This window comes from Carica papaya, chromosome 8, assembly GCF_054855325.1.
Source record: "Carica papaya isolate Zhongbai chromosome 8, ASM5485532v1, whole genome shotgun sequence".
NCBI classification, from domain to species: domain Eukaryota; kingdom Viridiplantae; phylum Streptophyta; class Magnoliopsida; order Brassicales; family Caricaceae; genus Carica; species Carica papaya.
This window is the reverse complement of record NC_142316.1, coordinates 28031414-28054833: the sequence shown is the minus strand read 5'-3', so window position 1 is coordinate 28054833 and position 23420 is coordinate 28031414. Positions and strand designations below refer to the sequence as shown.

General features: G+C 35.9%; 1 protein-coding gene across 7 annotated transcripts; it reads left to right on the top strand.

Annotated features, from left to right (window-relative positions):
* The first annotated feature begins 132 nt into the window (after positions 1-132).
* Positions 133-22739, top strand: LOC110825431 (Ribosomal protein S21 family protein). Of its 7 annotated transcripts, none has more exons than XM_088209599.1 (4): positions 136-326; positions 944-1049; positions 7022-7396; positions 22517-22739. In XM_088209599.1, the coding sequence occupies exons 3-4, from the start codon at positions 7074-7076 to the stop codon at positions 22524-22526; spliced, it is 333 nt and encodes a 110-aa protein (XP_088065725.1). In that variant the 5' UTR covers positions 136-326; positions 944-1049; positions 7022-7073; the 3' UTR covers positions 22527-22739. The 7 variants fall into 7 exon arrangements, with proteins under 7 accessions (XP_088065721.1, XP_088065725.1, XP_088065723.1 ...); XM_088209597.1 differs by having other exon boundaries at positions 7010-7396; XM_088209595.1 differs by lacking the exon at positions 944-1049 and having other exon boundaries at positions 133-326; positions 7010-7396; positions 22424-22739.
* The last annotated feature ends 681 nt before the right edge of the window (positions 22740-23420 follow it).

Here is a 23420-nt window from a genome sequence, read left to right as displayed (position 1 = left end):
AGCTCAGATCAGAAATTAAAACTAAAGCTACAAGTGGCCAGAAGAGAAATTACAAGAGATATTAGGGGCAAAATTGTCAGTTCAAGACCTCCAATAGAAAACGACAACGTTTCTCTGGCAGCTTGACAATCTCAGCGTCTTCCCCCCCCTCCTGAAAGGTTAAAAATAACACATCATACTCGGCCGCCAATTACCGTTGGCCATAGCTGCTCGTCTTCGAACCTCAATTGGCTTCTTCACATTGAATCTTTCTGTTTACTGAGTGGAACAGTCATTACCGTCGCCACTCTTCAACCATCATCTCAGAGGATAAGCAAGATCAAGAGGTAAACTCTTCAAAATGGAATTCCTCCTGCTTGATTGATTCGAGCAGGTCCACATATCACATGGGAGTAGCACTATCCGCACCTGCCTCTCTTTTCCCTGGCATCTCTTATGCCAACATTCTTTAGTGAGTTTTGCTTGTCAAGCACAGAGCAGCTTCTCTGACATTGACAATTCTTTTGTGTCCCAGCAAATTTTAGGTTTCCCCCAATCCCCACATGATTTTGTATTTTTCTGAAAATGTTTTACGTTCCATGTTTACAAGGAATATTATAAGAGACCATACTTTTGAGATGCTATAAATGCTTGTTCCCAATTTTGAGTTGCAAAGCCTAATTCTTATCAACTCTCATATAGTTTTTGTCCGAAGATTATATTAGCCCTAAGGTGGAGTACGATGGAGAGTTTGGTTGAAGTTGGGTCTTGTCTGAAATTCCTTACCTTTCTTAAAGAATTTATAGCAATGCGATTCATATAAATGGATTTGCTTGTGCGTAGGATTGAAGATTATGAATCCATCTCAGATTCCACCAAGAAAACAGTGAATATGATTTTATTTGTGTGTATATCTAGGTGGAATATCTCGCCGCAAACTGAATCTTTGTCATTCTTTTGCAAGGTTGATATTCCTTCTGACCATTCCTCTAGATAGTTCATGAACTAGCGTTAGCTGTTCGTTGCTGGAGGTGCCAGTTTAGAAATTGTGTTGGTTGCCTTTAAATCAGGTAGAACTGAGATTTTACTTTTGAGTTCGTCTTGGTCTCCTTTTTTTCTGGTTCTGTCTTGCACAAAAAAGAGTTGTTTGATAGGTTAATCAAACCGGTAGGAATAACTGAAATTTCACATGATGGTTCTGAGTGCTTCATGAACTTATTACCATCAATTAGTTCTAGGACTTCCTATGTTCGTAGTTTTATATTTTATTGGTATCATGCGATTTATAAATGAAGAGAATAAAGGAAAAAGTTTCTGTGAAAAGAGGAGAATTCTTCTGATTTTTCTTTTTAATTTCATGGGCACAAATGTGCCATTATATAGGCCTTCGGCCAAGACAAAAACGGTAAAAAAAGTGTTAATGAAAGGCTAAAAAATTAGTGGAAAGAATACACAACTATCCTAACAATATCAGTTGTCCTAACAATTTGAGAAAAGACTAAGTTATCCCTAGTGTAAGTATACATGTATATATACATTCCTACATATGTACATTCTACACTCCCCCTCAATTTAGATTTCGTAAATGTTAAGTAACCTTAAATTGGATACAAAATTATTGAACTCACTTTTTGGTAGAGTTTTGGTGAGTATATCTGCAGTTTTTTGATTTGTCGAGATGTATAAGAGTGATATATTCTGACTTTCAATTTTCTTTTTAATAAAGTGACGATCAATCTCAACATGTTTAGTTCTGTCATGTTGTACAGGATTCTTAGTCATGCTAATAGTTAATTGATTGTCACACCAGATCTTCATTGCAGTGGGAGCAGAAAATCTTAGTTCAAATAGGATCTTTGTAAACCATACTCTTTCACATATGTCATGTGCAAGTGATCGTAATTCAGATTCAGGGTTGCTCCTTGATACAACAGATTGTTTTTTGCTGCGCCAAGTGACTAAATTATCTCAAACATAAGAGCAATAAACAGATGTGGATCTCCTATCTGTTACAGATTCAGTGCAATCGGTATCAGTGTAGATCTCAATATCTTTGACCATAGTTTTTTGAAAGAATAATCCCTGTGCAGGTGTTATCTTTAGATACCTCAGAATACGATAGACAACACTCATGTGTTTTTCAGTATGTTGAGATATGAAATGACTCACACTGCTAACAGCGAAGTTGATGTCAAGTCTTGTGTGAGGCAGATAGATAAGTTTGCCTATAAATCTTTGATACCTCTCTTTATCAACAGATTTACTGTCACTTTTTGGATTAAGTTTGACATTTGTTTTCATAGGAGTCTCTACAGGTTTACAACCAAGCATACTTGTCTCTTTCAGGAGATCTAAGATGTACTTTCGCTGAGATATAGAAATTCCTTTCTTGGATCTGGCAACTTCCATTTGAAGAAAATACTTGAGTATCACAAATTCTTTGATTTCAAATTCTCTAACTAGAAAGTCTTTCAATTTCTGAATTTCTTCACTATGATCAGCTGTTAGGATAATAGCATCCACATAGACAATTAGTATAGCTCTCTTTCCTATGGTACAATACTTGACAAACAGAGTGTAATTGGACTGACATTGTTCATATCCCATATGTTTGATTGCCCTGGTGAATCTATCAAACCATACTCTTGGAGACTGTTTGAGCCCATACAATGCCTTTTTTAGTTTGTACACCTTTTGGGGATTCATTTCGAGTCCAAGTGGGACTTCCATATACACTTCTTCCTCTGGATCACCATTAAGGAAAGTATTTTTCACATCAAGTTGGTAGAGAGGTCAATCAAGATAAGATGCCAAAGAGAATAATACCCGAATTGTGTTGTGCTTGCAATAGGAGCAAATATCTCTTGATAGTCGATTCCATATGATTGGGTAAATCCTTTAGCGAAAAATCATGCTTTGTAGCGGCTTACACTACCATCAGGATTGTACTTAGTGATGAAAAGCTATTTGCATCCTACAGGAGCCTTTCTTGGAGGTAGATCAGATAACTCCTATGTCATATTTTTCTCAAGGGCTGAAATTTCTTATCGGATAGCAGCATTTCATACAGGAATCTTGAGAGCTTCATGAATTGTTCTTGGTTCAGGAAGAGTACTGTCAAACTTACTCACAAGTGCATGGACTTTGAAGGCAGCTTGCCATAAGAGACATAATCCTGTATGGGATGATAGTACAAGAATGAACACCCTTTCGTAAAGCAATAGGTAAATCAATATCATTAGTTGAGTTAGAGATCTTATTACCTGTGTTATTCTGGGTGCTTGGTCCAGGAGTTGAATCATGACAGTGTATAGTTGGCTCAGGTATTTTATCTTTACCTTGAGTTTTGTTCCTCCTAGTATAGACACGTAACTTGGTAACTGCAGGTAATGTGCTATCAGTCTCTGTGGTAAGTTTAGGTTCTTTGGTGGTTTTATGGACAAGTTCTTTTTTTGGAGTTGTCAATGGAGTATGTAGTAGAGATATGTTCACATCCCACAATTGATATTTTTGAGTTCCAGATATCTCCCCCTGAATATCAAGAGTGGGATAAAAGAGTTGGTTTTCAAAAAAAGTGACATCCATAGTGTTGTTATAGAACCGGTGGGTTACTGAATAAAAGCATTTGTAACCTTTTTGATAAATAGAATACCCGACAAAGACACATTTGAGGGCTCTAGAATCAAGTTTCCCTCTAAGGTAATTGTGAATGTGAACATAGGCAGAGCAGTCAAAGACTTTAAACGGAATTGTGTGAAGGATGTGTGAGGTTGGGAAGGTTTGAATGAGGGAGTCATAAGGTGTTTTGAATTGAAGTATACGGGATGACATCCAGTTGATCAGATATGTAGCAGTGAAGATAGTCTCTTCCCAAAGGAATTTAGGGACATTTGTGGTAAACATAAGTGAGCGGGATACTTCTAATATGTGCTTATTTTTTCTTTCGGCTACACTATTCTGTTGGGGGGTGTAAGGACAAGAATTTTGATGGACAATGCCTTATTTAGTAAGGAATTTTTCTGAATTGGATGCAAAATATTCACATGTATTGTCAGTTTTCAACACTTATATTTTTGTCTGGAATTGCATTTGAACCATAGTGTTGAATTTGTGAAAAATTTGATCAATTTTAAATTTTTCTCTCATAAGATAAATACAGGTTACTCTATTGTGATCATCAATAAAGGAGACAAATCATTTTATACTAGTAACATTTTTAACCCATGCCAGTTCCCAGACATCATTATGAATTAATGCAAAGGGTTTTGAGAATTTGTAAGCAATACTGGGATATGAATTACGGGTGTGTTTAGAGAATTGATATATTTTACATTGAAATGAATTTGGATTTTCATTTCTGAATAAAGTAAGAAATAATTATTTTAAGTACATGAAGTTTGGATGTCCTAATCTATAATGGCATAACATAATAGATTGGTCAACATTAGAACATTCTACAGATACTGAGTTAGCACATACTGCACTTGAAGTTGTCTATTTGGAAGTGAGATTGTGACTAGTAGAAGATAAAGTCTTGATTCGTTCTTAACACTGCCAATCATCGTTCCCGTGGCCAAGTCCTGAAAAACATATGAACTACTGTCAAATTTAACAACACAGTTCAAGTCGTTATTTAATTTGCTTACAGATAGCAGATTGCAGTCTAGATCAGACACATAAAGAACGGACTGCAATATCAAATTTGGTGATATAACGGTTGAAGCAACCCCTGCTACTTCAAAACTAGTTCCATCGACAATCTTGATGGAGGAAATTTCCTTACATTTACTATACTAATGAAGAAGTGTGATATCTCCGGTCATATGATCAGATGCCCCTGAATCAATAATCCATATTTGCTTTTTCACAGAGTAAGCAGATAAACTGAGTGAGTAATTACCTCTCTGAGCAACGGATGCATTAGCGAGAATACCCTTATGAGAAAACATTTGTAGGAGAGCTTCCATCTGAGCTGGACTGAAAGAAGAGCTCTCGGTAGGTGTGGGTACAGGGGATGATTCTTCTGAAATTACCATATTGCTCTGAGTGTCATTTTTGTAATTCTTCTTATCTGCTGGTTTACTATGTAATTTCCAGCACTTATCCCTTATGTGACCCGATTTTTTATAATAGTCACACCAGGGTCTCTCTTTCCTTCATCCTGTTTCAAAAACACGCTCGATGAGAGTAGAGCTCGTCTCCCTTGAGTTCGGGCCAGAGTAAGGATCTCCCATCATGATTTTCTTCCTACTCTTTTCTCGACGGATTTCAGAGAAAACTTCTCTGAGACTTGGCAGCAATTTGGTACCCAGAACGCGACCCCGAATTTCATCTAAATTTTTGTTGAGACCCATCAAGAATTTGAAGATCCTTTTTCGTTCTATGAGAGTTTTGAAGAGTTTGGAGTCCTCGAGACAGCTTTACTGACGTTCTTCGAAGACGTTGAGCTGCTGCCAGTTTCAAGTGAGTGCATTGTAGTATTGAGTCGCGGTGAGCTCCCCTTGTCACAGGTCGTGCAAGTGAGTCTCGATTTCGAAGAGGACTGAGGTATTGCCTCGGCCAGAGTAGAACTCGCGCACAGCCACCCAGATGTCGTGCGCAGTTTCATACAGCTAGAAGTTCTCTCCAATCTCTGTTGTCATTGAGTTGACTAACCAAGACATTATAAGATTGTTTTCAACCTTCCACGAACGGGCTCTTGGATCATCTGCTGATGGTTGAACGTCTTCTCCCGTAAGATATTCATCTCTACCCTTTCCTCGGATGAACATGAGGACGGATGATGACTATTGGAGATAATTACTCCCATTCAGCCTGTGTCCAGTAACAAATGAGGGTGTTTGGTCGACGTGAGATTGGGTGATGGGCATTGAATTATAAACCTGAGATAACGTCAGGGAGAGAGGAGTTTTGCTCATCCATTGCCATTTTGGCTTGAGTTGGATGGTGAATGATTCTGGATCAGGATTGGTGCTCTGATACCATGAAGAGAATAAAAGAAGAAGTTTCTGTGAAAAGAGGAGAATTCCTCTGATTTTCCTTTTTAATTTTATGGGCACAAATGTGCCATTATATAGGCCTTCAGCCAAGACAAAAATGGTTAAAAAGGTGCTAACAAAAAAGTAAAAAATTAGTAGAGAGAATATACAGTTGTCCTAACAATATCAGCTGTCTTAATAACTTGAGAAAAGACTAAATTATCCCTAGTATAAGAATACATGTGTATATACATTGCTACATATGTACATTTTACAATAAATCTGTAACTAATGGCTTTAGCTTTTTTTTTCCCTCAATGTTTCTAGGATCCACTGTACATAGAAACCCTAGTATATAATGCACTTAAAAAAAAAACTTATGCGATATGTGTTCTTGTTAATTTCATGTGTAACCCATCTGCATGAAGATACTCTGACGTGAAAAAGTTTAATGTTAAAATTATATGCTTGAACTTGTTTAGATATATGAATCTCTCGGCTTTGCAATCTCTTTTTGTAATTTTCCTCAGTATTTTGTTTATATGTTAAAAGAATGAAATTATATTAAAAATAAAAGCAGAACAGAAAAACTGGTTTGATGATGGGGAGAATTTGATACAATTAGAGTTGTATCTACAATTTGAACAGCTATTAAGAGAAGAGAAACATGAACAGAGAAGAGAGACTATGGAAGACTAGAGATTGAAGAGACAATGGAGGCATTGTTATTCCCATCTAGGCTCTGATATTTATAGACTCATCCCTTAGATCTGATGGCAAATTTTGTTACCATTTAGAATTGATTGACCAATTCAGTTCTTAATTATTTCCAAGTTGTTAAAATAGTTAAAATCGAGAATTAACTCTCCAGTGTCAAAATTCCAAATCCCTGTACAAATCGGGGCGATAAAAAATAATTCTCAGTCTGTGAATTTTTGTGGATAGGGACTTTTTTTTTTTTTTCTAGCGGCAGTTGAATGTTTATAAACCCTTGCCTGAACCTGTTTGTTGTCTATTCTTTTGTTAAAAGAATCATAGTAAAACCAGTGCAGTTCTCTTGGCAGGATAAAGCCCTAAGGACGACAGTTCAACTCACATATCAAAGATAGCTAGAAAATGAACTCATTTGCAAGGCGAGCCTCCACATTCTTGACTCAGCCAAGTCAAGGAGTGAACCCAGTTAGTAAGGATGGTTTTCACCAGGTGCAGCAGCTGCGGGGAATACGAGTGAAGGTGAGGAATGGAAACCTAGAGCAGGCACTAGCTTTTATGCAGAGAAAGATGCAGTCAAGTGGGATTGAACGGCTGATAAAACGGGAGAGAACCCACCACATTAAGAATTCTGAGAAGAGGATTTTAGCACGAAAGATTTTGGAGCGTGATATCGAGTCCCAGAACCTCGCTCGCAAGCTGAAAACAATCCTCATCAACAAAGTCAGGTATGTGCTCATTCAAATACATATTCCTTTTGACTTTGGCTTAGAATTGAAGTTAAATTACTCATTTAGCAATAGCTTTCATATTATTTTTATACGAGCCTATCGATCTGTAAGCAGTAGGGTTTTTTTTCACTGATGGTATACTGGAAATAATAAGGGTTAGGAAATGGGTGCAATGAAGTGATAGTTAAAAATATTTGAAAGTAGATAATATTTTTTGGTACTTTAGATTACAGTTTGCTAGATAATTTTGCAGTTTAAATAAATATCATTTTAAATATTTAACGTATTAAGATTTTAGAGCCAGTTGATTAGACTTGAGTGGAAAACAATATATTTCAGATATTCTATCTATTTAGAACTATTTGATTGCAGTTGAGAAAAAAAGATTGGACCTATCTAGGAAATGTTGGGAAATTGATGACAAAATGAAGGAGGTAATTGCAGTCTGATATTGTTTTAAAGTTAGTTATAATAAAAAAAAGGGGTACTCTATTTGGTAGGAGATAATATAAGTAAGGGATTGCTAATATAACAAGTATATATTTTTCTCATTAAGTTATATTGGAAATTATCAAAACGTATTGAGACTTATGCTAATATACAAAAATATGATGTTATTTTGAATGATTTAAGACAAATTAGGTTTAATTTGCCTAATTAGGTTCAAAGATAAAAATTAGACATCACATCTAAGATTTTGTAGATATCACATCTCAAACTTCTTAAACATCACAATTAAGAGTTTGATTGATCATTTTATGTTAAAAAAAAAGAGTGCGATTCATCACAGAGCTAGAAAGATTGAGAAAATTCTCAAATAGTTCTTATCGAATAACAGGCCTTTCTCGGAAGCGAAATTGCAAGGGTAACTATGGCAACACTTCAAACTCAAGATTGATTTTTTTACTACCAAGAGAGAATGTTGCAGAATAGATATGAGCTAAAGTTTCTAAATACATGAATAATTATATTTTTCGCTGCAGAAAGACGAAGAGAAACTTTAGGAGGAAAATAAGGAGGAAAAAATATGATCTAATGTGAGAAGATAGGAGAAACAATAGTATATGATAGAATCATGAAAAAGATAAAATTTTCCTTTATCCTTTAGAGTATATTTTTCACATTTTGAGATATACCAATTAGGTATTCTCCTCTATAAATTGCAGAATAATATTGAAGAAAACTATGAATGAAAATTCAGTCCTTCTTCATGGTATCGTAGCATGGTTCTCTAATCCATCTAACCTAAAACCCACTGGACATGCCAAAATATGGTATCACCAGCCATCTCCAATGTTTGAGCTTTGAAATCATGCATTCAATGGAAAACATTCCAGTAGGGAACAACATGGAGAATTGGGCGATGTCCATCGCTAGACATAAACAGAGTGGCCAAAATTACTTACCTTGGTTGTAATCCATCCTAATGATTGTGTGTGGGAAAGGAAAGGAGGACAACCTCAGAGAAGTTGCTGATCCATCAGTCGTAATTGACCCAAAATATCGGGTATGGAAGGCTGAAGACTATACGATCATGTCTTGGCTTATTACTCAATAATAGACAAGACGAGTGAATTTTCTTCTGTTCAAGATGATGAAAGAGATTTGGATGTTGCCTGTCAAACTCTCTCAAAGACTGACAACACATTGGAGCTTTTGGATTCTTGAACATGACCAATCTATGGAGCTACAAAACATCTTTCAGGGAAGTCACTTCTTAAACAAGTTTCTGAAATTGAATCACGGATTCTAGAACTTGCACCTATCTTGGAAAATTCCCAAGAGAATCCATCCAATCAAAATGAAGGATCGTTGTTCACTCCGAAAGAAAGAAAAAGGGAAAGGATATAGTGCTTCAACTTCCTGAGCATAGCCAAGAATCTTCTCTGAATGAGAGTTCCAACGACAATTAGAGCATACTGAAAGTGAAATAATAAAGAATGATCATCCGATTGCACTAGGGAAAGAGGTAAGATCTTGTATGAGTCATCCGTTTTGCGATTTTGTGTCATGCAAAATTATCACCTCAATTTCAGGCATTTGTTAACTTGGACAACACTCATGTTCCTAAGACAATTCAAGAAGTTATGAGTAATCCAGATTGGAACATGGTTTTATTTGAAGAGATGAGAGCTATAAAGAAAAATGGCACTTGGGAACTAACAAAATTGCCATATGGAAGACAAACAGTATGATGCCAGTGAGTGATTATAAGAAAGTATAAGGCTAATGGGAAAATGGACAGGCTAAAGGCTTGATTGATTGCAAGGGGTTCACACAATCATATGACATTGATTATCAGAAGTCATTTGCTCTAGTTGCTAAACTAAAAACAATCCAGTTACTATTATCTCTGGCAGCAAACCTCAGAATGACCACTTTCCTAAATAGATGTAAAAAATACTTTCTTGAATGGTGAGCTTATAGAAGAAGTATATATGGATCTTCCCCAAGGCTCAATTGTTGGCTTAGGTTCTTAGTTTCTTTCTTGTGTTAACTTTTATAGGATTCTCTTTAGGTGAAAGATTTTGAGGATTCTCGAAGTCTTTGCTCTTAGAAAGGCATAGTTCCTTTTACCCTTCGACTCTAACAAGTCTCTAGCTTTTTATCTTTTTCATTAATTGTTGGCTCTTGTATTCACCGATATTTATGCATATCTATTGTAGTCACCGGTATTTATGCATATCTGTTATGGTCATAGGTTTCACAATAGCATTCTTCAGCCCAAGTATAAGATGACAAGTATTGGTAGCACCATGCTGAATATGTCATTTATAAAGTCACATTCGATCCAAAGAATATGTGTGAACATTGTAGAAACAATTATGGTACAGGCTTAAATCATTATATGCAAAATGACAAATTGAAGCAAGACATTGTTGGGTTACTAAAATACTTACGTCCATCCAAGCTATTGTGTATTGTCATGGAAGTGGTTGCACTGAAATAGGGTTTTTGCAATAATCCTCGTGTATGACAAACTTTCTATTTTTATTTCCACAAACAAACTAGGGCTTGAGACTACTTACCATCTTCCTCCGCTTTACATGTTCACTCGTGCTTAACTACAACTAGAAAGAATTATCAAGTCTGCTGTCTAGGAATAATCGCTCATTCTTCAATTCTGGACATATTTAAAAATTTTCAATCAGAGTGTGAATTATACCTGGTTGTGAAAATAAACAGATAATAGCAAAATTATTTGGAAACCAGTTTGAACCACTGAAAACCAATCTGGAAGAGCTTGAAACAGTTTGGGTAAACCAATTTAAATGCAAAAATGTGGCTGGAACTGGTTAAGTAGTGTTGTTTTGACAAATCTCACTCTTGGCTGCACACAAGAGACTCACTGATTTCGAACAAGGAGAACTTGAGCAGAAACATTTGAGAAAATTTAGTGAGGGCTGAGACTAGAGATCTAAGAAGTCAATAAACAAATCAATAACTTTGTGTTTGAATGATAATCATATGAAATATCTATTAAACAATCAAGTTAGGGTATCTTATTTGCAGGCTCCAAAATACAATTGAAATATAAATCTGCATATGTAGTAATTCTACTAAATAAAAACTAGTTAATTAATTAAATATGGTATAATATAGAATAATTAAATAACATCCTAACTAAGTATGAAATAATAAACTCATACTAACAATATGAAGAGGAGCAAAGCTGGATACCAAAATTGGATGGGCTGCATTTCAAGGTCCTAGATGATTTTAGCAGGGTTGAGTTGGAGAGGCTGTTCTTGGAAGAGGAGATTTATTGAGTGTCTAATGCTATGTAAAGGAGACAAAGCTCCTAGTCCGGACATGTTTGACATGGGTATCTTACAGGAGTTTTGGCATGCTATGTTGAAGGATATAATTGATTTGTTTCAGGAATTTTATGCAACAAGGACTTTTGTGAAATCTCTCAACTTTTTTTTCATTCTGGTGCTTATTGCCAAGGTCCATAATATCAAGAACTTTAGACCTATGAGTCTGGTCAGTTCTATAAATTAATGGTTAAGGTTCTTGTAGGAAAATGACAAAGATCTTGGATAAGATTATTGGGGAAAGTCAACATGCATTTGTGGATGGGAGGCCATCCTTGATGCTGCCTTAATCACTAACGAACTGATAAATAAGTTGAAATTTAGAAAGAGGGATGAGGTGCTATGCAAGCTAGACATGGAGAAGGTGTACGACTATGTTAGTTGAGGTTTTGTTGACTACATGCTTGAGAAGTTGGGCTTTTGGTGAAATAGAGATGTTGGGTTAGGACGCGTATCACTACTACTTCATTTGCACTGATTATTAATGGTGGTGCATCGACCTTCTTCCAGGCATCTAAAGAGTTAAGACAGGGTGACCCCCTATTACTTTTACTCCTCATTGTGGTCATGGAAGTTTTGAATAATATGATAATAGAACTAGGGAGTGTGAGTTATTCAGAGGCCTGAAGATTGGAATGGGGGTTCAGATTGAGGACATTACCGGCCTATTTTTTTGCTAATGATGCAATGCTCTTATGTGAACCAAAAAGGAGAGCTATGTTAAATATAAGGTGTGTTTAGATAGGATTTCAAGCATTTTCAAGGCTTAGTATCAACCTTTCCAAATCAAATTTTGGAAGGATTCGTGGTTGGAGGATGGTTCATTTAGAGATCAGTTTTCTCAGATTTATGCTAAAACTCAATAGAAAGAGGTTAAGATTTGTGGTGTAGTTGTGGAGATTGGAGGAGGAGAAAAAGTAATAGGGTTTAGTGTAGGGAAAACTTGAATGGCTGGCAGATTGGCGAATACAAGAATTTGTTAAGGGTTCTATTCTATGTAACGTTGGATGGGAGCAATGACATGCCTCTGTGGAGCCTTACTACGAATTAGTCCTCCATAGTTAAGTCATTCTATAGGCAGCTATACGAGTATGATGGTAATAGTTATATTCTCTGGTTTAGACAGATTTGGAAAACAAGAGTTCCATCCTGTGTTTCTTTTTTTGCATGGGAGGCTGACAAGAAGTATATTTTGACTATTGATAAACTAAGAAGGGGAAAGGTTTTGGTGAATGTCTGTTATTTCTACAAAAGGTCAGAGGAATTATATAATTATGTTCTTCTATGGTACAAACTCTAAACCATGGTCTATTGCTTATTAGGCATAAGCTAGGTGATGACAGGTTTAGTGAGAGATGAAATTTGGATGTGGAAGGGTATGGGTGATAAGAGGAAACAAGTGGAGCTAATTTCGCTTACCATCTTTTGGGTTATGTGGAAGGAGAGAAACAAAAAGGTATTTGATGGGGTTGATGTTGTAGATGGTTTTGGCTTACTCAAAAATAAATGGTTCCAAACCCTTGATTTTTTATTGTTGAGTCATCTTGTTCATTTAATAGAGAATTTAAAGAACCTTATTGATAGTTTGATTAAATTGTAAATTTTTATACATGGACGGGCACTTCCTTGGTGCCAATACTAGTATATACTACACATTTTTTTAAAAAAATAAATAAATAAATAAACTCATACCAACAATAAACATGTTAGGTCATAATTCCTAAATAAACTAGATACCGTAATAAGACGTAAACATTTCAATTGAATAAATATCTCTTATTGAAAAATATCAACTTGCTATCTAGTTTTGCATCATTCTACTTGGTGAAAATCGAAACTAAGTTTTGAAATGTCAAAATAAAAAGAATATTGAAGTTGGAACTTGTCTATCTAACAATTAAACCTTGCAAAAGTTGAAATTTTCGGGAGAAAGCAAGAATGCTTCCAAATCATGAATTTTGAATTTGTATTCAATTGGGAATGAGAAAATTGATTAAGGGAAGAATAGCCAAACTTCTTTCATTACGATTAGGAGCCAACAAATCTTTGTGGTAGCATCTTCAGGTGAGGTTTCTTTTTTCTTAAAATCAACAAGAATTTCACTGTTTTCAGCCTTAAGGGCATTATTGTTTGAAACCCAATATAGAGATCCATTATTAGGTGACTCAATTTGTATAATTTTTTTTTTGAAATAAAAGTAAAGTATTATTATGCACAAGATACTAAGGGAGTAATCTTTGTGGTAGCACCTTCAGGTGAGGTTTCTTTTTTCTTAAAATTAACAAGAATATCATTGTTTTCAACCTTAAGGGCATTATTGTTTGAAACCCAATATAGAGATCCATTATTAGGTGACTCAATTTGTATAATTTTTTTTTTGAAATAAAAGTAAAATATTATTATGCACAAGATACCAAGGGAGTACCGCCCAATTACAAAATAGTTACAGATCTATCAATTGGTCAATGACTGAACCTAAATCATCAATATCTTTAATATCATGACCCAACAAAATAGCCCCAAAAGTATGTATTTATCTATCTCTAATGGTAACAAAGTTAGTTTTTACCCCCTCAAAAGCTTTAGCATTTATTTCTTTTCAGATTATGCAAAAAATAGTAAGAGGAATAAGAAAAATATGCTTCTCCTTTTCTATATACAACCCCTCCTAAGCCCAAAGTTCGCTACTTACACTATCTGCCATAACCCAGTCCACCCCAATCAACGTCAGCACAGCAGACCAAAGGTTGTAGGTAACAGGGCAGCCCAATAACAAGTGGAAACAGGTCTCCTCGTCATCTTTGCATAAGAAACACCTGTTAATCAGCACATTACTTTTTTTTTCTAAGCGTATCAATTGTTAAATTCCTTTCTTTAGCCGCTTCCCAAGCAAAAAAACCAATTCTGGGTGGTGCTTTAGTTTTCCAGATTTGTGTGAAAGGGGCAGAATAGTTGGTGTTGTTCTCTCTCTTAGTTAAGAAATCATAGTAAGATCTAACAGAGAAGCCCCTCTTTTTGTCCAACTTTCAGATTCTTTTATCCTTATTTTCAGTTATGTTAATATTAGATAAACACAACAGCAGCTCCACATACTCCTCAACTTCCCAATCCTGCAAGTTACGCCTGACCGGAACATTCCATACCCTACCCCCTCCACCAACCTCGTAGGCAGCCTTCACGCTCATCTCCTTGTTGCTGGCCACAGAGAAAATTCTGGGAAATTTATCTTTAAGTTTGAATTTCCCAGCCCATTCATCCACCCAGAAATGAATATCTTCTCCATTACCCACTTGCCAACCCAAACAATTCTCCATAGAGTTGTTTCCTTCCCTGATTTTCTTCCATAACCCTCTCCCAACTGGTCTGAACTTGCCCCTCCTCCCACTTACCCTCTCCCAGTCACCCCATCTCGCCTTTATAACTTGCTTCCACAACCGCTCCTTCTCAATAACAAACCTCCAAAGCCACTTTTCTTGGAGAGCAGTATTCAACTCTCTAATGGATCTAATCCCCAAACCCCCTTCTCTAATGAGCTTCTTCACATCATCCCATTTAACCAAGTGGTACTTTCTATCACCCCCATCATCACACCAAAGAAAACGACATTGAATCATCTCCAGTTTATGCACAATGCTAGCCGGGATGGATAGAATGGAAGGGTAATAGATAGGTAGATTTGCAAGGGTACTCTTAATCAACATGAGCCTACCCCATTTAGATAGGAAAACCCTTTTCCACCCCGCCAACCTCCTCTCAAACAGATTCACTATGGGATCCCAGGTATTAACATTTTTATATTTAGCTCCCACCGGGATGCCAAGATACTTGGTTGGTAAAGTGGTGACCTTGCAGCCCAAAACCTGTGCCAGCCTCCCTTCGTCCCCTCCACTCCTAATTCTCACCAATTTCATCTTTCTCATGTTAATCTTCAACCCTGACACCATTTGAAAGCATAGTAAAATGCATTTCAAATGCAATAAAGCGGTAATATCTGGTTCGCACAAAACCAAAGCATCATCAACAATGAATAAATGAGAAACACTCACCTTTTCATCCCCTACCCCCACCCCCACTGAAATACCCCGCACCTCAAGCTCCCCCCCCATCAACCTACTAAAAGCTTCCATAACGGTAAGGAATAAGAGGGGGGAGATGGAATCCCCTTGCCTAAGCCCCCTAAATGCTTTAAAAAATGATGAAGGCCCACCATTTATCATAACAGCAAAAGAAGTATTGGTAATACATCTAATCCATTTCCTCCATCTACCCCCAAACCTCAATCTCAATAGCATATAGTTCACAAAATCCCAATAAACCTGATCATAAGCCTTCTCCATATCAATTTTGCAAATAATTCATTCTTTTTTCTATCCTACCATATCATCCACCACCTCATTAGCGATTATAACCGCATCAAGAATTTTCCTATCCTCCACAAAAGCATTTTGATTCTCCCCGATCACTTTGTCAAGAATACTAGCCATTCGCTTTGCTAAGACCTTCGATATCAATTTATAAATGCTACTCACAAGGTATATAGGTCTGAAATCCTTAATATCCTTCGCATCCAACACTTTGGGGATAATCATTAAGAAAGTGGTATTGAGGGACTGTACAAAGGATCTGGAATTATGGAAATCGTTGAACGCAGGCATGACATCCTTTTTAATGACATCTCAAAAAACTTGGAAGAACTTCATATTGAACCCATCAGACCCTGGAGCTTTATCACCATTACACCCCTCAAGACACCCCCTGACCTCCTCGGAGAAAGGAATCTCCAGCCCAACCCCTACTCTCTTCACTAAGTTGTTTAAAATGTAAATCATCAAGTTTTGATCTGCTGCTATGATCTTCACTGTAAAGATTCTGAAAAAAACAATCTAGCCTTTTCTCTCATAGCTTCATTACCTCTCACAGCCTCCCCCTCCACCCAAAGTTCTTTTACATAGTTATTTTTTCTTCTATAATTAGCCAAACTATGGAAGTATCTTGTATTTCTATCACCCTCACTCAACCACTTTTCCCTAGCTTTTTGTCTCCACAAGATTGCTTCCAAATGTAGGTTTCTAGCTAATTCTTTTTTAATAAACACCCGTATCTCCCTATCTCCCTCGCCTAAGTTCCCCTCCAATTCTTTCAGATCAAGTATTTCCAATTCCTTTAAATTATTGCTGATTGTCTTCTTCATTTTGTCCACTTCACTTCTAGACTACGCCTTAATCTTATTTTTTAAAGCCTTTAATTTATGAGCAAACTGAAAACTGGTTGTTCCCTTCACACTTAGCTGCTACCAAGTACTGGACATTTATTCTTTGAAACCCTCCACCCTCAGCCACTTGTTATCCAACTGAAACATACCAGACCCCCAACAAATAACATTTGGCAATAAGCAAATAGGGAAATGGTTACCATGTTGAAATCCCCCCCAATGACCCATCTCTTCCCCCATTTGGTTTTACAGCATTGCAGATCCTCCCACAACATCTCCCTTTCCTCCTTACTCCCCCTACAATATATACCCGAAAACACTCATCCGTCACCATCCCCAAAATGTTCAAGCATAATGGATATAGACATCCTCCTTTTCTCGACCCCCTTACAGCTATATTTTTTACCATCCCACATAATAAGAATACCCCCAACCGAACCAACAGCAGGTAAAGAAACCCATTCAACCTTGCATTTTTTCCGCAGGCTTTTAACAGTTTGCCGATCAATTTCCTCCATCTTAGTTTCCTGTAAACAAACAACATCTGGCCTCCACCTTCTAATGCATCCTTTGATAACTCATCTTCGACTCCTATCATTCAGCCCCCTAACATTCTAAGAAATTATCTTCCCTATCATGGATGCTTTCATCATTGCTCTGAGACCCCTCTCCCTTCCATCCACTCTTCTTTCTCTCATAATTAATAGACCACTCTAGTCTTTTTAACTCTCTACTGCCACCTTCCTCTTACTTATTTTTTGTTTTTTTTTCTTTCTTAATATTCTTCTCTGATTCAGTAAAGTTTTGCTCCATTTCCTCAAGTAGCTTAAAGATTTTAAATTTAAGACCATCTATAATCATACCAATCATCCTACTAACCTTAGAGAAGTTTTTTCGGACCCAATCAGAATATTGACTCTCCAAGCTAACATCTTCCTCCATTACCTGAACAACATCGATCACCGGCCAACATTGTAGTGGGGTCACGTTCAACCCTTCACCCAACTCTTCAAACAGCCTCGCATCCGTGATTAGAGGCCCTTCCCCCCTTGCACTAGCTAACGTCAGATTGTATCTCCCCTCTTCCCCCTTGTGATCATCTGTACTCATCGGAACACTTTCCTAGATAGTGACGGTTTTCGTGTCATCCATATTCTCGTAACTCCCATCAGACAAATCTTCCCTGCTTGTCATTAGCACCTCCTCTTCGCGTTCCTCCCGAGCCCTGGCCGAGGCGAGACCCACAATTTGATTATCTCTCTTCTTTTCTTCATTTAAACTCGGACAGCTATACTTCATCAGAGGGGATTATAATGTTTGGACCGGGCTTGAACCGCTTGGGCTGCCAAAATGATCTAACCCATTTCCTTCCCATCTTCTTACTCGGCCCAGGATGGTCAATCCACTTACTTTTTTCGGCCCACGTGAATCTTTTCCTTCCTTCCTCCTTTGGCCCGCTAAAAGATCTATGCAAATCCCACCTAATCTCCCAAAAGTGACCTGCCTTCTCTGTGTTTTTGAAATTCAAACTTGACCAACCCGCCTCTTCTCGACCCGACATTCTCTTCAGCTCTACCCGTTTCGTTGAAATCGATGGTTTGCAAAGGATTGCAACAAACGTAGCCGGTTTCTGCTCTAATCGGAACTCCCACTCCTGTTTGCATCCTGGGCACCTCACAACCATCATTGAAGCCACATCATGACAAATCTTTTGTGATGCTACCACCCTACCCTTACCCTTAAGCCACTCCAGAGGAATTAGATCAATCCTCACTACTTCATGGAAGGCCTCCATAAGTTGCCACCAATCCTCTGCTTTCTCACATTCTGGAACGAAAATTCTATTGATTCCCCCTATAACCCCTTCCTTACTTTCTGAGAACACCAAGAATTTCCCTCTTCTATTACCACCAAGTGCCATCCATAGAGTTCTCCAATTAGAGACGTGACGCCTTCCCCAAGCTCCCTCTTCATACTTCCACCTAAACTCTTTGAAACAATGGAGCAGCAACTCCAAATCTTCTTTTTAATAGAAAATGGATTTACGAAACCCCCTACCATTTTCGTATACCCTTACCCCCTTCCCTTCTTCCACAACATCGAATGACTTTTGTTCGACCAAAAAGTGTCTCCTAAGGCCCACAACCATTCTGGTTGGGCCTTTTACCGCGTGAAGCGGCAGTCACGTTGTAAGTGTATTGGGGGGGGACTTTAGCAATCTCTTCAATTGTCTGCTTTATGAATTTATTATTTTTAGTTGGATGGTCAATAATAATCTCTTCAATTACTTCATTTAGTAACTTGTTCTCACAAATTGGATAGTTAGTGCTTCACCATCATCTTCCTAGAGATAGGTAGTGGTATATGGTGGTCACTATATCACTATAATACTGTTGGAGAATGTCTAAAAGATGGTCTAAGCTTGTCTAAGCTTAGTAGCACAATTTTCAAAAAATCTCCCTTCTAACCCATGAGCAATTAGTAAGATTTTGTTCTCTCTTTAAACACTATGCAGGCATGGAGAGAGCAATTGGACTGGGATGTAATCACTTTATTGTAAAAAAATGAGACATAATCTCTTTCGTGTATGGGAGGAAATTCTTCCATTGAGGTAGGATAGACTTTAGGAAGTGTTCGGACATTTATAGTACTAATTCTTCACAATCAAGATCCAACTACATTAGATATAGCTTAATTATTGCAACTATTTTAAGAATTAAGATTTCTTTAATATATGTCTGTCTCGTCCAATAACTCAATAATCTAAATGTAGAAATGATTAGCTCAAAAATATTTTCATCTGGAATATCTGATGTCATTATCCTAGTTAGTTCACACATCAAGTAAGCAACATTAAACTTTATGCTAACATCTGAGTGTTTTAGAAATTTATCATCGATCAACACTTCTAGTAATGGAAAATGCATTTTGCATCGACTTATATGACTTTTGATATACTTACAAGAAAATATACTTAACTTGGTTCAAAAGATGAAGAATTCCACTATTTGAATAAGGAGAGTTAGCATATAATGCATGTCTTTTAAGCCATTATTCAAGTCCACATAACACTACTGTCTTTACTTTCATTTTCTCTTCCATTAACCCAATTGGAAGACTTAACATGCATCTTAAATTAACTTTGGTGGAATGCATGAATAAATATTAATTTACTTCTCGAAATTATCAATATTTCTATGAATATATGCCATTGGTTAAAGGGAGAACATAGTTGTGGAGAAGTTTTTCAGAGGGGAGGAAGGTAATGGTGGGTGGAGCTTGATCTTGATCAGAAAACCTTAATGATTGGGAGATCAAAGAGTTTGAGGCGTTATTTCAATTATTGTCTAGTGTGTATTTAAACGATAATAAGGATAAGCTGGTGCAGAAACTGAAGAATAACGGAATGTTTACAGTCAACTCTTTTTACAATCACTTAGCCAAGGGCAGTGGTGAGAGTGCTATTTTTCGGCCCAACTGATATGGAAAGAGAAAGCACCTCCAAGAATTGTTTTCTTTGCTTGGTAAGCTAGGGGAGAGTGCATTTTAACCATAGATAAATTGATGAGAATGGGTAAAACTATGGCTAGTGCTTGTTACATGTGCATGGAGGTGGCAGAATCTTGTAACCACATCCTTCTTTGGTGTCTAGTGGCTTGTAATTTAGACTATGGTTTACGGTCTTCAGGGTATCAACTAGGTGATTGCAGGAATTGTTAGCGGTGAACTTGAGGCTTGGGTTGGCTTTAACCATTTTTTGAGTGGTGCAGGAAGAGAGAAATAACTAAGTGTTTGATAGGTGCGTGGGGGACTTATCCAAAATTAGAGATAGTTGGATGCATACTTTTAGGATTCTAATCCTGGGTCACTATCTTTATGGGTGGGATAATTTTGGGTAGGTTATTGATGTTCTAAATGAAATGTAAATAATTTGTACATGAGTGACATTCCCTTGGTGCCTTATACATGATACACATTATTTTTATCTAAAAAAAAAATAATGTCAATTCAACTGTCTAACATCAAAAAGTAAAATAGTGCATTTGAAAATTTTTGGGAACCGATATACAAGTGTTGGAAACTTGTCGAGGTGATTGAACTAGACAAGTTGAATCGAACCAGTTTGAGTGGTCAATAGAAGGCTTCAGAATTTCGTAAGCCACACACATCTTCGGCACATAGGAGCCACGTGCTGGCTTCTAGGGGTTCTCTGACATCAATTTCTCATGTAGGGATTCTATCGGAAAGCTTGGTTTTGGATTCCTAGTGTTGGCATCATTCTTCATGGTAGGCAAAGATGGGTTCTGGTAAAGCAACAGTGAGGACAACTTCAAGCAAAGACTTGTGGTTCCCAACAACAACGAGCACTGAAACTTAGTGGAAAAGTTGATTGGACTCCTCTAAAGCCAACATAAGGGGTAGTGTTGACCACCTCTTGGCTGTGGCCAAGGATTGAGTTGAGCCGACATTTGCTTTGAGGTTTTTGTCTCCTGTTGTTGACGGTAACTGATTTAGGGTTTTAGTTTTCGTCCTTTTTTTGGCAATAGGGTTGTGTTTTGTGAAGTTGGGATGAGAAAAGTAGGACATCGATATGAATCCCAGTTTAAACTCTGATACCAATTAATATAAGACAAGGAGCTGTTGAGCATAAAATTTTGACAAATTTATTAAGAACCAATACTTGAAATTTCATACTTGAATGGTCAAATCAATAACTTAATATTTGAGTAATAATCGTATAAACAATAACTAAGTAGATATCATAATATAAGTACCAAAATACAATCAAAATAAGAAATCTAACTTTGTAGGAATTCTACTATGTAGAAAATTGTAAATAACTCAATAACCTATAGGGTATAACTAAATAGCATCATTTCTTTTTTTATTTTTATTCCCTCTATTGTTATTTTCCTTAACATAAAAGAAATTATTAAATATGTAGAGTACGTTATCATTTGGAACACCAGAGTGCTTATTTCGATTCTATTAAAGTTTTACCACTCTGTTTATTCAATTGGCATGAATGCCTATTATCTTTTTATAATTAATTACTAGAATATCTTTCTTTCATCATTATTTTCATATTAAATTAATTTCGCACTGAAAATTAGGTAAGAATTATAAATCTACCTCTAGCAGCGTCAAGGGTATAATTTTCCAAACATTAAAACAATGAACGCATTATATAGATTGAAAATTTTTTAGTTATTAGGTGAAGGAACTAAATAAAAATTTAACTAAACAGGCTTATCATTGTTGTTATTTTCTTTTTAAACAAAAAGTTTATACTACCTAAATTTCTTTAAATGCACAGGGACTTTTTATGGATCCAATGTTTTAACTAACGGGCTCAAAATCATTATGCATATATTTTGGATGAATGCATTGAATTTTGTCAATAAAATTCTGATGTATGAATAGCTTTACATATAATTAAATTTATTTCTCCAAGTTGTGATCAAAGCCCCTGGTTGGGTGCGGCTGTAGCCCACTGCCCCTGTAGCCCGGTACCAGATGTAGAGTTTGGAAATAGGTTCATATAACAGATGATTGCGTAATGTGCTAAACCAATAAAACAGATATCCCTGTTTTGTTTAGAAACTTAACAAATATTTTCTTACGCGTTTGGTGAGAAAACAATGATGTATGTAAGATAGCCTAAATGGTAGGTTGATGTTTTAATCAGTGATTATGGATTTGTGAATAGGGAACTGGCTGTCATAGAAAATTGCCAGAATTATGATTTACAGTATACCTTCTTTAACTTTTCTTTTTGTTAGGTGTGATAAAATGTTTGTTGATTGAAGCTTGTTGGGATTTAAATGACCTATTTCCTCTACCTTCAGGAGAGAATTGTCATAGATTATGTATTTTCTTACATTTCTGTTCATTTGTCGTTGCATTCTCTTGCGGCTTTGCTTTTAATTTATTTAAAACTTTTCCCCTTACTTTGTGTTCTGCTCAGTGGGTATGTTTATGGGAATGTGGCAGGGGTCTATAGGGATACAGTTGGTGCAGTTTACTTCATAATTTTCCCCTTACTTTCTGCTCTGTTCACTGGGTATGTTTATGGGAATATGGCAGGGGTCTATAGGAATACTGTTGGTGCAGTTTCCTCATTGCAATTAGGTCGTGTAAGCTGCCGTCTATTTGCTAGTATTTTCCATTTCTTGGGGAGCCAGGGGTTCTGCTGCTGTTGAGACCTGACTATTTGGCTGCTTTGAAAGGCCTATGTAACCATCATAAGTAAATGGTGTATTATTTTGCTTCCTTGACTTCAATAAGAAAAGCTTTATGAATTCATTCAGATTCAATAGTTTATTTGTGATGGGTTTTTTTTGTCTTTTTCAAGAACATGCATCTTTTGAATTATTTGTCTCACAGCACATGGACAACTAATGCTGTGTTTGGTTGATTTTTTTAATGTATAATTAATGTATGATAAAGTTTGATAATTATACTAATTATAAAATTATACCGTATTTAAAAAGATTGTGTATTAATATATAGTAATAATAACTGTTTTATTTAGATTGATATGATAATATAATTATATATTCAGTTAAATTATTATTTTTTTATGTAATATTAAATAAAAAAATATAAAAAAGAAATTTATTTAATTTATAAAATTATTTAAACAGTAATTTTTAATAAATTTTTTTTTCAAATATTAAAAAATAAATTTATTATAAAAATAAAAATTTAATTTTTTAATATTTAAAAAATAAATTTTTTATTTATGATTATAAATTTAAAAGATTAATAAATTATCTATCATATAATATTTAGTATTATTAAACTGTAATTTTTAACAATTTTTTTTAAAAATATTAAAAAATAAATTTATTAAATTTACTATTAAAAAAATTAATTTAAAACTAAAATTTTTTATTTATGATTATAAATTAAAAAAAAATATAACAAATTATCTGTTATATAATAATAATAATTATTATTTTTATGATATAAATAAACTAAATACGTA

Bases quoted from the DNA above. Each gene is read 5' to 3' on its own strand.
- LOC110825431 (XM_088209595.1), top strand. From the start codon at position 7,074: ATGAACTCATTTGCAAGGCGAGCCTCCACATTCTTGACTCAGCCAAGT.